The sequence below is a fragment of the Sphaerodactylus townsendi genome, linkage group LG06 (genome assembly GCF_021028975.2).
Source record: "Sphaerodactylus townsendi isolate TG3544 linkage group LG06, MPM_Stown_v2.3, whole genome shotgun sequence".
Lineage (NCBI taxonomy): Eukaryota > Metazoa > Chordata > Lepidosauria > Squamata > Sphaerodactylidae > Sphaerodactylus > Sphaerodactylus townsendi.
In genome coordinates, this window is record NC_059430.1 from 105950995 (window position 1) to 105968859 (window position 17865).

The 17865-nt window shown below is 41.7% G+C and overlaps 2 protein-coding genes across 2 annotated transcripts in view; both read right to left on the bottom strand.

Moving 5' to 3' along the window:
* Nucleotides 1-9055, bottom strand: part of SAMM50 (SAMM50 sorting and assembly machinery component) — a 31242-nt gene extending 22187 nt beyond the window's left edge. Inside the window, exons 1-2 of the mRNA XM_048501883.1 lie at nt 8910-9055; nt 2190-2300 (exon numbers count right to left, since the gene is read on the bottom strand). Coding sequence (XP_048357840.1) covers nt 2190-2300; nt 8910-8930 — 132 coding nt within the window. The 5' untranslated portion in view covers nt 8931-9055. The remainder of the gene's footprint in view (nt 1-2189; nt 2301-8909) is intronic.
* Nucleotides 9056-11456: 2401 nt separating this feature from the next.
* Nucleotides 11457-17865, bottom strand: part of PNPLA3 (patatin like phospholipase domain containing 3) — a 30601-nt gene continuing 24192 nt past the window's right edge. The window contains exons 7-9 of the mRNA XM_048501909.1: nt 16023-16155; nt 14720-14836; nt 11457-13586 (exon numbers count right to left, since the gene is read on the bottom strand). Coding sequence (XP_048357866.1) covers nt 13307-13586; nt 14720-14836; nt 16023-16155 — 530 coding nt within the window. The 3' untranslated portion in view covers nt 11457-13306. The remainder of the gene's footprint in view (nt 13587-14719; nt 14837-16022; nt 16156-17865) is intronic.

Below are 17865 nucleotides of genomic sequence, written 5' to 3' on the forward strand. Positions count from 1 at the left end.
CGCACAGCAGCGGCTGGAAGCCGCCGTTTTCCCAAAACCTTGTTCGAGGAGCAAGGTGGGAAAATGGCAGCTTTGCGCCACTGGGGAGGAGCAATGGCGGCGCAGCTGCAAAGCAAAGCAGCTGCCCCCCCCCCCATGCGAACAGCTCCCTAGGGCTGTTCTTGCCATCCCTAGGGCGCTGTAATTTGGCCCGTGCGGAAAGGGCCAAAGAGACCCCAAAATACTATTGAAAGAAACAGCTCACTAACTAACTGCCCACATATATTGTCGAAGGCTTTTACGACTGGAATCACTAGGATGTTGCTGGTTTTCCGAGTTGCAGGGCCGCGTTCCAGTAGTATTTTCTCCTGTTTCGCCTGCATCTGTGGCTGGCATCTGAAGATGCAGGCGAAACATCAGGAGAAATTTCTACTGGAATAAGGCCCTACAACTCGGAAAACCCACAATATCTTGAAATGGAGATACTTCCAGATCGGACTCATTGTAGTTGAGAGCTATCCAGAGAATGAAATTTGCAGAGACACACAGTTCTTAATTTCACAGGTTTTTTATGGTTAAGGGATACATATTCACTATTATGAATATCCATCTATTATGAATATCCTTATGCATCTATTATGAATATCCTGTTACATACATCTATTTTTATTATATTTTTTAATTATATTAAATATTTTAAAATAGTAAGTTTGGACAATCTGAAATACTTAATCATAATTAAAGACACAACTTCAATTTTGAATACTGTTATAACTTATGAATTGTTGGAATACTACTGAATCATTTCAAAAGATAATCCAAAATATGTTATGAATCAAAATGAGAAAAATCAAAATCTATTTTGAACAAGATGTGGTCACCAGTCTTCACTGATGAAATGTTAAACCTATACACGTCTACACTCTACACATTTACTATACACACAAATTTTAATATAACGGAAGAGAACTCTTCACATTTCTCTGCCTAAAACTATGACATCATAATGATTATAAATGGGAATTCCTGGGCAACAACCAGCACTCCATTCCCATAATCTTCTGCAGCAAACCATTCCTTTACTCCAGGACAAAAGATAGCAACAAAAATGTGCATATTATTTCTGACGTTACAGGAGTCCCTGTCAGCAAGCTCACAACTGATATATCAGATCAGATTCTCTTTGAATAGGTCCCCGAGAACTTAGGTTCTGAAGCTTACACTTTTCTCCAGTTCTAAGAATTTGGCAATCTCTGGTTTTTACTCAAGAGTACCAATATACTATGTGTCACGAGATCAGGACTGGGTGTGTGTGTGTTTGAATCCTGCTCTCAAATCCGGGTTCTTTCCAATCCAGACACTCCAAACTGCTGAGTTCTCAAAGGTTGATTCTGCATGGGCTAAAAACAATGGTGTGAAAATGGTGTGAAAACAGTATAAACCCTTTTACACCGTTTTCACACTGCTGTTTTTGCCCCCTGCGGAATCAGCCAAAGACTTTATTGTGTACAGAAAATAAAAGGTTTCTCTTACACTGATTTCTCAGCAGAGGACCATTCCAGCCCGGTTTAGTTGTTCAAACCGAGGACCTGTGGGCGAGAGATGATCTCTCTTGCCTAGCCCATAGCAGAATCTCCTTCTTTGTTTCCCTTTGTCCCTCAGGTAACTTTCGTTTCCTGGCATGTGCTTCAAAACAATCCTTCGATCCAACCTATTTGGCTTTTTAGTTTGGTTTCTCTGATGATCAAAGTTTTTAACAAGCTTGTGTGACTTCCTATATTCCTGTAACCTGAACAGTAACCGGAACCATTTCATCACGCTGTGTTAGTTACTGTTTCTCCAACTTTAAAACACATGAAACTTCTGATTTAATTCCTAATTATACTAACTGAAGAGTCACAAGCTCCTACTTAATAAAAAAATAAAGGTGTAGTGTATTATAACCTTTTAAAAAAGTCACTATGCCATCTTGGAGAACAGTATTTTTAATAACTACATTTTAATGCCTTGGATTTAAGCTAGGCAAAATTTATTTTAAAATTTTAACAATTCTCTTTCACGGATCCCAAAGGGAATTTTAAAAGTACTGCAAACCTCACACATAAGAGAAGGTTGACTTTTTAAAATTCAGGCACAGTCACACTGATTTAGAAGTTGCATTTCATATATACATGGATTTATCCACACCACTTAAGTTACCCAATACTCACATCTTTATTTTCCAAAATTTCCTGTTTGGTTTCTGGTTCAACTTCAATTAGTTCAGATTCTTCTCCTAAAGCACCAAAATCGGCCCCACTCGAAGGAAGTGGCTCCAGACTCTATCAGATAAAGACATATTGCAAAACTGTATCAGTGAAATTGCTTGGTTACTGATCAAACAGTCTTTTATTAATTTTCCACAATACCATTCTGCTTGTCTTAAACAAAAATGATACAGTTTTAACATAACTTGTACAGCTTATTAACACAATATACACAAATAGTCACGGACTACAGGCAAGCCTCCCAAAACCTATGAGTTTTTTTTCTAACTTTATATTCAGAAACCAGTAGAAAAAGATTTCAGTTTTCCAGGATGATCTCTGCTGACATTAAAGTTACCATTCTTTAATAAAAGAACTTCAAAGTGAGTCAAACTACTACATTCTAATTTGCAAGAGGTTTTACACTATCCCAACAGCTTGAATTGGGGTTTAGAATTCTCAGTCACTGCATATGTTAATTATCACAGCAAAATCTGGAACTTTCCACCCCTTGCAAGTGTGAACTAATAAATGGACTCCAATTCCAAAGCCTTTATTGGCATTATAAACTACAGAGTTAGTAGAAAAGTTGGACTCTATATTTTTGTGATTAACTTTGAGTTTTACAGAATCACTTTTCACCATGTAGTTCCTCAGTTTAACAATCCTATTTTCCCCAAACCTTCTACATCAAGATCCGCATAGTAAAGATTTACTCAGCGCATTCAACAAAGTTGGTTCTAGAACATGAAAACTCAAGTGAATATAACTTCACTGAGCCTTTAAAGTGAAAGATTAAACTCAGAATGTGGTAGCAGTGAAAAATACAAATTCCACTCTAGCCATTTTTACAAAAGAAATTGAAAAGAAAATACTATAATGCCAATACTATAATGCCAATACTTTATTATCAATATAGATAAGGCCTATATCTATAGCATAGCCTCATTCTGAATACTGCGTAAATTGCTGGTCACCATATATTCCTATCTTCTGCCAGTTGTCAGTACAGACCCTCTGAAACCTTCCTGTAGTACTGGAAGAAATTATCCTTCCTGTTTGCAAGGTTTTATTTTAACTGCTATTACACACACACACACACACACACACACACACGTATGTATGTACGTACATATGTACGTACGTATGTACACACACACACACATATATATACACACACACACACACACACACACACACACACACACACACACACACACGTAACTGTGTATTTTACAATCCATTCCAATGTTTTTGATTGTCTATTGCCTTGGAGATGCTAAGTTGGGTGGAAAGAAAGCATAAAAATGTTTGAACTGAATAAACAAATGAAGATATTGTAGAGCTAGAAAAGATACATAAAATAGCAGCCAAGATGATTAAGGGATTGAAGTACCTTTCCTATATGGAAAGGTTAGAGCAGTGGTTCTCAACCTGGGGGTCGAACGACCCTTTCACAGGGGACTCTGCATCAGTGTTCTCCATCTGTAAAATGGATACATGTCAGGGTTGGGGGTCACCACAACATGAGGAACTGTATTAAAGGGTCGCAGCATTAGGAAGGTTGAGATCCACTGGGTTAGAGTCTGGAGCTTTTCAGTTTAGGAAAAAAGATGATGAGCAGCCCAATCCAGAGGCCTGGGACATTCAGGAATGGCACCGCAAGCAGCGCCACTCCACCACTTCCAGAGGGTTTTTGATGGCATGGGGAAAAACACACACAAAAAAACTCCACCCCTCACCATGGGCGAGAATGTCTCCACTGGGCTCAGTGGTCTTACGCCACTCAAAAGGCGCCACCCTGTGCGTCAGCATCCTGGGAGGCAAAGCCAGGATGGAAACCAGCTAAGGTCAGCTCCACCCCCACTATGCCAGAAGGCCCCAGCCACGCCAGCACAGGATCCTGCGACAATGGGACTGGGAAATAGTGGATGCTCCCAAGGTTGGGTGCTGAAAAGCACACAGCTCCCAGATGCTCATGTATCTGGTCCCTCCACCAGCGCGTATGCCCCTTGCACCAGCTCGGTGGGTACCCACATCAGAACAAATCTGTGCCGCTTCAGAGATGAGACCGTCCCTCCCTCTCCGGATTGGGCTCTGAAGCTAACAGACCTCATGTGGTGGAAGAAAATAGATACAGAAAACAACCAATGAAGCTTAGATTCTGGACAGAGGAAAAATACTTCTCTATTTACAGAATTGCAGTTTTAATGTGATAGATGTAATTTTATGTGTTTCCAGTATTTTGTTATCAATTGGATATCAATACCAGGGGTGAAGCATAGTTTAACATTAAGAATATATTATCGTCCCCCTGACCAAAGTGCACAAGAGGATTCTGAGATGGAAAAAGAAACTAGAGAGGCCACAAATTTAAAAGCAAAATAATATGGTAAAGGTAATGGGCTGCATTTTAACTATCCCCACATAAACTGGAAAAATGCGTATGTTCAGGTCAAGTAGTAAGGAGAGAACATTTCCTGGATATGCTAGAAATGACTGTGGCTTAGGAGCAGATGGTTGTAAGAAGTCCAACCAGGGGAGATGTGGGATCCTAGATCCTAATTCTATGTGGGACCCAGGACCTGAGTGCGAAGTCAGTGTTGTTGAGCCGATAGGGAACATGCGCACCACAACTGCTGTCAGATTCCAGTATCTCTGCATGCGAGACAAGTGACAACTACTAATGTATTTACATTTTGCCTTCAGAAAGGGAAATTCTCAAAGATGAGGGGGATAGTGCGAGGAAGCTGAAAAGGGAAAATTAAGAGAGTCAAAAATGTCCAAGGTGCTTGGAGGTTATTTAAAAATACAGTCTTAAAAAAGCTCAGCTGGAATGTGTTCTCAGAGAGTTAGGAAAGGCAGCGCCTAGTCCAAAAGAAAGCCACCATGGTTAACAAGGGACAAATTATGAGGAAATTATTAGGACAAAAAAGATGTCTTTTAGAAAATGGAAGTCCAACTTAACTGATGAAGAATACCAGGGAGAACACAAATGGTGGCAAAGAGAAGCAAGATTAGCTGTAGCCAAGGGAGGCAAAAAAGGATTATATGAGGAACGCATGGCTGCTGTAACATTAAGACTAGCAACAAACAGTTCTTCAAGTACATCAAAAGCAGGAAGCCAGCTAGAGGAAGCGGTAGGCCCATTAGATGATGAAGGAACAAAAGGTGTGCTAACAAAGATGACAGGGAGATTTGCAGAGGAAGCTAGGGAATGCATAGATTCTTTTGCATCTGTCTTCACCCAAGAGGTGAGGTGAGGAAAATTCCTGCACCTGAACCAAGCTTCTTAGGAGGTGAACTGGTGGGAAACTAGCAGAAGCATAGTGGTAGACAAGGAAGAAGTTTCCTGGCAGCCACTGATAAACTAAATGCTACCGCAAAATCCTCTCGGCTCCCAGATTGGCATCTTTGCTATCCAAGAAGTTCTTAAAGAGCCTTCCAAGCATGGGAAATTGCTGGGATGTTCTCACATTAATATGCAACTTATCCCTGAGAATCAGAGGCTCCATCCCCTGAAGAAGACTGGAGAGATGGCCAATGTCACACCAATCTTTAAGAAAAGAGAAGGGTCTAGGGGGACCCAGGAAATTACATAGGCCAGTCAGTTTGACATCTGTTCACCAGTAAAATTAAGTGTAGAATCTATATCATTATTAAACATAAGAATTATTAAACATGTAGAAAAGCAAAGAGACCTGCTGAGGAAGAGTCAGCATGAGCTTTTGTGAGAGGCAAAGTCCTGTCTTACAAAGCTTACTAGAGTTCTTTGAGGGTGTAGAAACAGACATGTGGATAAGGGGGAACCATAGTGGACACACTGTCTACTTGGATTTCCAAAAGGTTTTGACAAATTTCCTCATCAGAGACTGTTGAGAAAACTCAGCGTGGAATGAAGGGAATAAGAGGGGAAGTCCTCCTATGGATTAAAAACTGAAAAGTTTGAGGAACAGGAAACAAAGGGTGGGTATAAATGGGAAGTTCTCACAACGGAGGAGATGTAGTGGAGTGGTGTCCCCAAGGATCCGTCAGATTGGGACCAGTACTCTTTAACCTATTCAAGTAAATGACCTGGAAGTAGGGGTGGAGTAGTGGTGGCGTGGCCAGAGTTTGAAGATGATGTCCTACAAATTATGTAGGGTGGTGAGAAACCACAAAGAAAGGATTCTGTTAAAGAGCTCCAAGCGGACCTTGATAAAATTAGGGTGCAGTGGGCTAAGAAATGCTTAGAAATGCAGTTCAATGTGTAGCAAAATGTAAAGTGATGATGCACATAGGGGCAAAAAATCCAAAACTTCACATACATGCCACAGGTGGGTCAGTGCATATCAGTCACAGACCAGGGAAGGGATTTGGCCGCCTTAGTTGATAGTTCCATGGGAATGTCAACTCAATTGAACTTAGCACCAGCGGCGTGCAACGGTCTCTTCAACTCAAGAAAAAAAGTGCAGAGAAGGGGCAATGAGGATGATTGGAAGGGATTGGAGCACCTTTCGCTTCCCATGAGGAGGAGGCTGCAGCGCTTTGGGACCTCTCCTTTAGTTTGAGAGGAGGCGGCTGAGGGGGGGGATATGAGTTAGAAGTCTATAAGAATTATGCATGGGGTAGAAAACGTTGACAGAGAGAAATTTTTCTCTCTTTCTCACAATTCTAGAACCAGGGGGCATTCATTGAAAATGCTGGGGGGGGGGAAATTAGGACTAATAAAAGGAAACACTTCTTCATGCAACGTGTGATTGGTGTTTGGAATATGCTGCCACAGGAGGTGGGGATGGCCACTAACCTGGATAGCTTTAAAAAGGGCTTAGACAGATTTATGGAGGAGAAGTCAATCTATGGCTACCAATCTTGATCCTCCTTGATCTCAGATTGCAAATGCCTTAGCAGACCAGGTGGTCAGGAGCAGCAACAGCAGAAGGCCATTGCTTTCACTTCCTGCATGTGAGCTCCCAAAGGCACCTGGTGGGCCACTGCAAGTAGCAGAATGCTGGACTAGATGGACTCTGGTCTGATCCAGCAGGCTAGTTCTTATGTTGTTCATTGTGTATTTATTTATATCTTGTGAGCTGTCTTGGGCACTGTGGAAGGTCAGAATCTAAATATTTTAAATAAATCCTGGAAATGATTGCCAGTGGGAATAATAACAATGGGATCGTTGTCAGGGGATTCGATTCATGGATGGATGATAGATCTTTCAGTGGCTATAAGCAATAACAATTTTAACATTAGAAATAGTAACTTAAAAATCCTCCACAGCACTAGGAGGCAGCATCCAAAGACAACCTCATTCAATGGCTGTCCAGGGCAAATGCTTGGCCATTATGTGATACAGGATACTGGACTAGAAGAGACTGGTCTGATCGAGCAGGATCCAGCAGAAAGCCAGCGTGGTGTAGTGGTTAAGAGCAGCGGACTCTTAATTTGGAGAACCAGGTTTGATTTCCCACTCCTCCAGATGAGCAGCGGACTCTTATCTGGTGAACTAGGTTTGTTTCCCCACTCCTACACATGAAGCCTGCTGGGTGACCTTGGGATAGTCACAGTTCTCTCTGAACTCTTTCAGCCCCACCTGTCTCACAAGGGCCCCTTCCGCACACGCAAAATAATGCATTTTCAAACCACTTTCACAACTGTTTGCTAGTGGATTTTGCTATTCCGCACAGCTTCAAAGAGCACTGAAAGCAGTTTGAAAGTGCATTATTCTGCAAATGTGGAATGAGCCAAGGTGTCTGTTGTGGGGAGAAGGAAAAAAGGAGTTTATAAGCCACCTTGAAACTCCTCATAGGAAAGAAAGGCAGAGTATAAATCTAAACTCTTGTATTCTTCTGTTCTGCTCATGATCTGAAGTTGACAAAAGAATCGTATTGTTCTTTATTACAAGTTTCAAGATTATCAGCCTATTTAATAATTATACATCTGTTCACATCTGAGCTTCTCAACAGTTTTACTAAATGCTACCAATCATCATTCTTATTAGATTGCAAACATTTTCTCAGACTCAGAGGATTTGATTGTTATCAAATCCACCCCTTGCTACAACAATTGGATAGCTTTTATTTTTAGGGCTGCACTTCCCTCTAGGCTTTTTTGGGCAACGGTTCTGTGCGTTGCTTAGGCTGATTCCGCATGGGCTAAAACCAGCAGTGAGAAAACAATGTGAAAATGGTGTAAAAGGGTTTATATTGTTTTCACTCCGTTTTCACACCACTGTTTTTGACCCATGCGGAATCAGCCTTAGATTCCGGGTCCCGTACCGCACCGCCCTCTTGCTTCCCCGCCCCTCTTCTCTCACGCGAGAGCCAGCTGCACCGTTAGCAGCAGCCTCAGACCTTAACCCCCGCCAGGTGGTGGTGGTTGGGGGTCACCCCAACTGCTCGTAGAGTCTGCCTGCACAGAACAACCTCCAAGAGCTGGCTCTGCCCACTACTGACATGCACACGATAACAGTCCCTCGAGCCGGGGAGGGGGGCAGCCCTTGGCCGGGTGAAGACAAGCTGGTGGAGCAGGGCTGGGTGGCAAGTAAAAGGTCACCTCGGACATCCCGGCCAAGCCCTGGGCCGCCACCACCGCCCACCTCCCCTGCTGGAAATCCTGTTGCAGGGCTCACGAGGGTGGGCAGCAGAGTGGAACTCGCCATGGCCCCCCGGGCTTGCAAGGGCGCGAGCGCAACTTGCTCCTTACCCGCGCGTGCACGGTCCCCATGATTCCGCCAGCCCGGGCTCCCCGCGCGCAGCATCAACGGGGCGCTCCTGATTGGTCAGAGGCAGGCAAAAGGCGGGGCAGGGTGAGCCGTTTCCATCTCCAGGAGAAGCGGAAGGGGAGCGAGAAAGACCGTAAAGGAAGTCAGAATACGCAACTTCCGGTAAGAGTGGGAAATCACCACCCGCTAGGACTTCTCGTCGCTCTACTCCTGGCCGTCTTTATGATGAAAACTTGGCTTCGCTTCGAGAGGAAAGTTGAGAAGCACTCAAGACTGTGGCTGCTTCTTGTAGTATCTGTATGAGGGGGTCACTCGGCGGAAAGGGAAACCTCGCGACAAGCTCTTTGATGTGAAAACAATATTTTAACTGATGGGTTTCCTTCGCCCACCCCAAGCAAAAATTGTTGGGCTGGAGCCCCAAAGTTACACTTTAGTTCCGCTGATTTTAACATGGCTGAAGGTAGTATTTCGGCATGGCCATGGTGCAAAAACATGGATCCTTATGATTTTTGCATTTGCTCACACCATGCTTACCATCAAATCACATATTCTTTCCATCGCAAACAATCATGGTTGCACTGATTAATAGTGCAGCTATGGCACAAGAACTTAGGGCTCCCCCAAACTCACCATCTAATCACATTCATTCATAGCTGCAGACTGCACCACAGAAATCATGCGTCCAACATGGCATGTGTCTCTAATGCATGAGTCCTCAGGACTTTAATGTTTGGTCATCCCAAATTCATTAACAGGTCACACCCACAGCCATAGATTGTGCCTCAAAATCATGGATATACCACTCTTTGGCGCTGCCGTACTCTAAAAAGATGGATCCTTGTGATTTTTACATGGGGTTGCCAAAAAATAATTAAAAGTACACATCATATCCATGATCATAGATTACAAAATTCATAAAGAACCCAGAGCTACTGCTTTGCAAAACTTCTATTGCACAAAAACATAGAACCATAGCACAGATCATTGTGGATTCTCTTGGCTTTCCACATTTTCAATGCTTACAAACCATGGCGAATAAAGGAAACACATCTCTGAAATCCAGTGCTAGGAGGCAGTATCAGGGCCTCTCTGAACCCTCTTTGTTGGCTTCCCAGGGCAATTGCCCTCTTTATGAGTCAGAATTCTGGAGTACTTCAAGTACTCTTCTGGAATTAGCTTTGGGGAATGATTTTGACAAAAAGCAATTATCCCAATATATGGCGCTTTCTTAATAACAGTATCGAGCACTTACACAGACAAGCAGAGGCAGAGTATTAACATAAAATTTTATTGCTTAACATTTTCTTGTATAACTACCCTGTTTCCCCGAATATAAGACATCCCCTGAAAATAAGACGTAGTAGAGGTTTTGCTGAAGTGCAAAATATAAGGCATCCCCCGAAAGTAAGACGTAGCAAAGTTTTTGTTTGGAAGCATGCCCGTCGAACAGAACACAGAAAAATAAGACATCGCCTGAAAATAAGACATAGCGCATCTTTGGGAGCAAAAATTAATATAAGACACTGTCTTATTTTCAGGGAAACATGGTATATATGTATGTATGTAGAAAATAAAGGAGAATTTGATAGAACTGGCATGGTACATACAAGGGAGGAGAGAAATGATAGCACGATCTGAGCTTGGGGTAGAGTCTCGATGCTGGTGTCTCGATGCTGAGAAGATGGAGACCCTCGACATCAAGGCGATGTATGCCATTGAGGCAAACTTGAAGGTAAGTGGCTCAGAGGCAGCCCTCATCGATGATTGCTTGTCAGATGGAGCTGAAGACAACTGGAGGTGTGCAAACTTGCTTTTCAGACATGACCTGCCTCTTCTCTGACTGACGGGGAACTGCCCCCAAGGCCTTTTCTTGCAGAGCGACCTCTAACTTAGCTGCCTTCTCATGGTGTGCTTTCAGAATAAATAAATGGGAAGACTTGCAGGATGCTGTATTGTGCCCTTCTCCCCAGCAAAATAAACAGGTCTCGTGTTCATTATTTTGGGCCCAAACTCTTTGTACTTTTTAAAGAATGTTACCAGAGATACCAAAGAAGTTTACTGGTTGAAAATTCCTAAAAGGAATGGAGAAACACTTAAATAAATGTCCTTTCTCCACATTGGCAAGGAGAGATCTGACAAAAGAGCACTCTTTCTGCCTCCCTCACGTACATGCTTTGGAGGGAAATGTCGATGTGAGACAGAGCCCAGGAGAGGAAGCAATCCTAATGCTTTGATTCTCCTAGAAAGTTCTATGACTTCTCTGCGGCCACCCTGCGCTGTCCCATGTGAAACTGCACAGAAACCAAAACAATTGACCCAAGTCGTTGCAGACCTGAAAGCAACCATTATTAAGCTTTCAAATAAATCCATGGCTTTATTCAATAGCTACAAGGCAAAGCACAGATTTTAATGACTGCAGCGACAGTTGAAATATACAAATCCAGCACAGAAGATGATATTAAACCACTTTGGTGATATTGTGTATTTCTAGAAAAAATCAAACAGTTCAGAAATCAAACAGATTTCAGTTTGATATTATAAACGCAGAAATGTTCTGTCTTTTATTTTGCTTCACCATATAACAATATGTTTAGCAAGTCATTTTGGAAATAAAATCGATATTTTTAAGACGTGTAGGTCAGAGACAGTAAGTTCAACAGCACCAACAAGAATATAAATAAGTCAATTAAACAATATCTGGGGAAACTTTTATCAACAATTTAAAGCAGACTGATTATTGTACTGAAACAAAACACACTTTTTTGCTTATTTAGTCACAACTGAGGATCTGCTTATTATTTGGTAAATGAAATCTGCCCATAGCTGAAAATGAAAATGGCATAATAGTACAATCCAAACAAAATAGTACAATCCAAACAGAACTTACAAAAGCTTTGATATTTGCCAACCTGTATTGCACCTCATTCCTAATAAAAGAAATCTCGCCCTCGGTCAAATTCCACTTTTCTTTAGCCCTGAGGTCAGTATGAAGAGGAAAGAATTATTTTATTCTTAAATTCCAACAGCTCAGCCTAGTTCTGCCGACTAGAATGCCCAGGGACAGGGGGAGTGAGGAGGGCTTACCTGCTAACAAGACCTGTTTGAAACACAATGAAAACTATTTTGTAAGTGTTTCTAAAAAGTAAATATGAATCTGCTCTAGTGAAGGAGTGTCCTGATCACTTTAAGTAGTAATACTATGAAGTGAGGTGCTACTACTATACAAGGTGTCAAGTAGCTCTGAGAAACTGGGTTGCCATCCCAAAGCATGCTGCTAAATATGCAAGCCACTTGAGAAGCAGCTTTATTTACGATCTACACAGATGTCACCTTCTGATGTCATTGGAAACTTGAAGGCCTTATTCTAAATGACTTTGGTACATTTTTCTCAGTAAAGACTGAGCTGAAAACTGCTTGTATTCAGTGATACCTGTTACAGAATTATTTTAGCAAATTACCTCGGAACTGTGCAAGTTATTATTTTTTTCAGATGTTCTTGATCTTCAGGTTTCCGTGTCGTGCTCGCTTAGGACGCTGCTACTGAAATCCCTTTTCACTCATTAGATTCTTTTCCAGTTCTGCAAACTCCAAATCACATGGAAACTCCCTACTATTTATGAAGTTGAATGAAATCAAACTGTTATCTCTATATGACATCTGCAGTCAGGTTCCTTTGTCACACCTGTACCATCTTCGCAGGAAAAGTCCTGAACTTACGCTTTCTTCTAAAATATTTGAAGCAAAGCGTTGTTTAAGAATGTTCTTAAGGATGTCTTGGTATGCCACAGCATGTAAGTACTGAAATACTAACAATTTCTGAGATATTTTTACATCAAAGAAAAAGCTCGTTGAAACACATTATTTTTAGATAGGCTTCAGGGGGGAAAAAGAAGATTCGCCAATAGTATGTGTGACCAAGACACTAACACGTCCCACAAAGATTACATTTACATGTAAGGCTAATACAAGCATTAAAGGCTTATATGCCACGTCCTTTTCGTTAAGTACAGATGTTTGTTTTGCTCAAGTGCTAAACACTGTTTATAAAGGCAAGTAGAAAATGACTGTTGTTTAAAAGTTTTAAAAATTCTGTTTTGCTACACATTTGCCCCAATATATATTTTTAAAAGTCATTATCTGATCATTTTTCCTAGTGGGGATCTTGTTTGGTAAGCACTGTTATATTGCACTGAGGTCCTCCTTTCAAGTCTGTCTTTTAATCCATCAGGAAGCTGAACAAGAGGCACTATTCTTGCCAAAAGAGTTTACCTGAGGCAATTTGTTATTCATTGTAAACAGAGGACTGGTTGGCAGGTGTTACATGAATCCACGCCCCTTCAAAATTTAGATTTCTCTGTCTGATACAGCAGTTCTCAAGCTAGACTTTTGAGGCAGTCTGGAAACTTTGCTCAGAGAAGGAGTCAAAATCCACTTCCACATCTGATTCTTCAGAGTTCATGAAAAAAGAGGGAATGGACACAAAGCTTTCATTTGTATCAACTTCATTCCTAGCAGACTCTGCACAGTAGGGAAGATCAAAAAACCGTTCTCGGAGGCGCGCAGAAGAATGAGGCATTTTAGAATGGCAACAAGGAGAGGAAAGACCCATATTCAGTGGTGCTGTCTGGCATTTTCTGATCAGCACCTGGCTTTCATTACTGAAATAAATAAATAAATTATTCAGCAACTTTTGACTGTAATCACATATGAATACAAATGATATGATATACAACTTCTAGAATATATGAACAAACAATTGATTTAAAAAAACAAAACAAAATTATCAATCATTGGTGAAGTCTGTGTGAACCATGTGTAGAAAGGATGTATTCACCAATCACAATAGCTAAAATCACAAATAAACATTTGCCTGAGAAGATGTTTAAAAATTGCAATAGATTATCTAGGAATTCAGCGATAATCTGAAGTATTTGAAATGGTGAGATTATCCAGACAGGCACAGAGATTTATAAAATACAAATATAGTTTTATAATCCGTTAAGAGTACATATCCTTCTAAATTCATTAAAGTCAACAAACATAGACATGAGTAATTCTACTCAGGACTGAACTGTTAGATTAGGGTTGCCAACCCAAAGTTTGGAAATACCTCGAAATTTGATGGTGGAGCCTGGAAGAGTGGGGTTTAGGGAAGAAGCAGAAAAAAAGTTTTGATTTATACCTCCCTGCTCTCTCCTGTAAGGAGACTCAAAGAGGCTTACAAATACCTTCCCTTCCTCTCCCCACAACCGACACCTTGTGAGGTAAGTGGGGCTCAGAGAGTTCTGAGAGAACTATGACTAGCCCAAGGTCACCCAGCAGGAATATAGGAGTGGGGAAACACATCTGGTTCACCAGATAACAATCCACTGCTCATGGGGAGGAGTGGGGAATCCCAGGAGTGGGAAATTCTCCAGATTAGAGTCCACCTGCTCTTAACCACTACACCATGTTGGGATGGAAGGGACCATGGTAAGGCATAACGCCTTGCAGTCCACCTTCCAAATTAGCTATTTCCAAGAGGAAAAGTGGAATACATGTTTTTTTTAAAAAAATAAATAAATACATGATTTATGTAGTCTGATATTCCCAGTGAGCTGTTTCAATCTTTGATCATTGCTAACTTCAGTGAGGGGAAATTTGGGAGCCAGATGGGAGGCTCCAGGTTTGTGTTTGAACCCACAGTATGTTCACTCAAGAATATTATATCTGCACATGGTCAACCAAATGCATCAGGAAGCAACTTCTTTTTAAAAATCCATCGAGACGCATGGAGCAACACAAAACGTACCTTGGATTGTTCAGAAATCTTTCTCTTGCTTTGGAATATACAGCACCCGCAATCTGCCAAACCTGTCTTTGTATCCATTGCACATCACTGGGGATATCAGGAAGCCAATTTACTAATCTGCAATAATAAAAGAGATGAATACTTTACACAAAGTCCAAAATTTGAAAAAGTGCAGTTAAGAAGAAGTGGGCAAAAAAAAAATAAATTATGGGTATTTTTCAGGTTTAGGTTTATTGGACTAAAATTTTTTAGGGCCTGCTCCATTAACACAAAAAAAACCCAAAAGCTACAAACACTATATATTGGAAACTTCTTTACCTGAACATTTTGGGTTACAATGAACCCATACCCGAAAAATGCACCTGCCTCCAGACTCCATGAGGGTCTGGGAGGCAGCAGGTGGTGCAGAGCTGAACCCAGGCCGCCTGCTGCCTCAAAGACCCATATGGACTTCAGAGGCAGAAACAGAGTTGACCACAGGACCTGTGTGGAATTGCAGGCTCAGCCTGGTGGTATCCAGCCTTAAACTGTTGTCTCCACCTCCAAAGCCCATAGTTTAAAGTTGGACCTGGTCAGGCCGAGCCCAGCATGAAACTGCAGGCTCTACCTTTAAATTCCACTCGAAGGTGGTGAACACAGTTCAATGCTGGACCCGCTAATCTGCAGGGAAGTGAGGGGGAGAGAGAGAGAGATTTTCTTTTCTTTTTTAAGGTGGCAACTAACTGGACCGGAAAAATGCTGAAAAAAATAGTCATTTTTCAGGATGTAATTTTTTTTACTCCGTTTTATTGCCCCCTTTATGGGGGGAGTGAAAAAAAACACTAAAATATACTGACAATATTTTTTCAGGGTTTTTTTTCTGGTTCAGGTTTACCAAACACTTACCCCCCTCCCTATAGATAAGAGGGGCAAAAGATTGGAGGAAAAGCTAAGCTACTAAATCTGCTTGCTGACATTAGCTTGTTTTTTATTCAGTTTTTTCAGCATTATTGATGCCGACCTACAGTACTCATTATGGGCTATTTCATATAGCAAATGTTGAAAATATTAGGGAAATGTATTGATTTGTTTTATTTTAAAATTCAGAATGGCAATACAAACAGAATTCCAGTGAAGAAATGTTTAAGATGGCATTGTTGTAAGGATTAGTTTGAGACGCTTCTTTTTTTAAAAAAAGAAGGAAGTCAGGTTGGAAGTATTTTGTTAAGATAAACTAAAAGCCCTTCTTATACGTTAGGAAATAAACTGCATTAACAGTAGTAACAAAACAGTAGTAAAAAGTCTTCCAAACTTTTAAACTCACCTTAAGGCCACAAAATATGCTGATTCCACTGGAAGGGTATATGGCAACACCATGTAGGACATCAGTCTCATTGGTAGAAATTTAGAAAGCTGCGCATAGAATCCATGTTTCTCCTTACAAGCCTCCTGTAATGCTGTTATTTACACAGTCATTAATTCCAACTGAACTTAGACACAGTAACTTCTAATATTCTACAGGAATGGACAAGCATGAAGTGAAAAACCACAACAAGCTTTTGTTCAAGTTCATTTTGTAGTCTTGAGGTCTAAATCATATTACCACTTCAATGATGCAAGTTTTTAGATAATTCAGCAGAATCTCTGAATCTGATATGATTAGATCATTTAACTAACGCACATGCTGACATACAGGAGAATCTTCACCAATGCATCAGTCCATGAATTGCTGCTCTCAGTTTGAGTCCTTCCAGTCAGGACTGTGACTTGCACAGAAAACCTTACTTTTGTAGTTGTGTGCCTTCAATTTTCATTCAGAAACAGGAATACACTTTAAGTATCTAAAGTGTATATATGTGTGTGGGTGGGAACGGTTTGTTTTTAGTGGACTACTAAATAAGCCAAGATATTTCTGATTCTCAATGTTTTCCCCATTTTATAACTCAACAGAAATGCACTTCTCTTATGGTTTTAACAATACTGGTTACAATCCATTCCTTTTGCCAACAGGTAATAGAAAACTGGCAGCCCAATCCATGGGAGGAGGGTATAGATGGGCAGTGGATGGGGATGAAGTAACCACACTGCCTCCTAAGAGAAATGTGGAGGAGCAGCAAGGTAAAAACAAAAAGAAAACTTACCTAAAGCTCCCCCATCCAGCCCAATGGGCTGTGCCTGCTCTTTTCCTGGTGTAAATCAATGATAGTAAAAGGGGCATAGCTGAAGGGAAAGTTCTGAGGAAACCAAGGTTCGCTCCACCCCTGGCAATTCCCCCAATTCCTACAATAACGCTGTACCAGGTATCACTGCACCAAAGAACCACTAGCACAGTGGTGTTGTAGATGCCCAAGCAATGCAGAGCTGCACAACTCTCCAATATCAGCATACGTGCTGATGTGAGGTTAACTGTAAGGTTGCAATCCTACAGTGCCTCTAGGAGCAAGATGCACTGAATATCATAAGGTTTCCTTCCAAGGATAGTTGCATAGGACTACTCTCTAAGTGAGGGCAAATGACAATCAGTGATACAGAGGGTAGTAATGTAAGAGCTTCTTTCATCTCTTTTCCTTTCTCTTACTCAGGCCCTTTCCACACGGGCCTTTTACAGCACCCTAGGGAGCTGTTCGCATGGGGGGCGAAGCCGCTGTTTCCAAACCTCGCTCTCCGAGCAAGGTTTTCTGGAAACAGTGGCTTCTGGAAGGCGCCTTCCCCCCCCTTTTCCGATCGACTTACCTTCCCTGCGACCTTCCGGCATGTCACCGAGGCCTGGGGACACGCCCCCCAGCCCTGCGACTCCGGAGCGGTTAAAACATAGAGGCAAGAGAGGCGTGTCCTCACCAGCCTCAGCGTCGCGCCCGGAAGATGCCAGGAAAGGTAAATTAAATCGGGCGACAGCGCAGTGCTGCGCCGTCTTCCCTGTCTTTACCGGGACCGTTTGTGAGAACGGTCCCGGGTAATATGTGTGTGTGTGTGTGTGTGTCGGCGTCGTATACGCTGACACACACCCCAGCGTGGCCGTGCGGAAGCGGCCTCAGTTACAGCTTTTCTATAGTAACCAGACACTCTCAAGCTTTTGCATCATAGTTTTTAAACATGATTGTTCCAGATTATACAATACTCTATGCCAGTTCTTAGTTAAGTGGTTTAATTGATACCATCTGAATCAT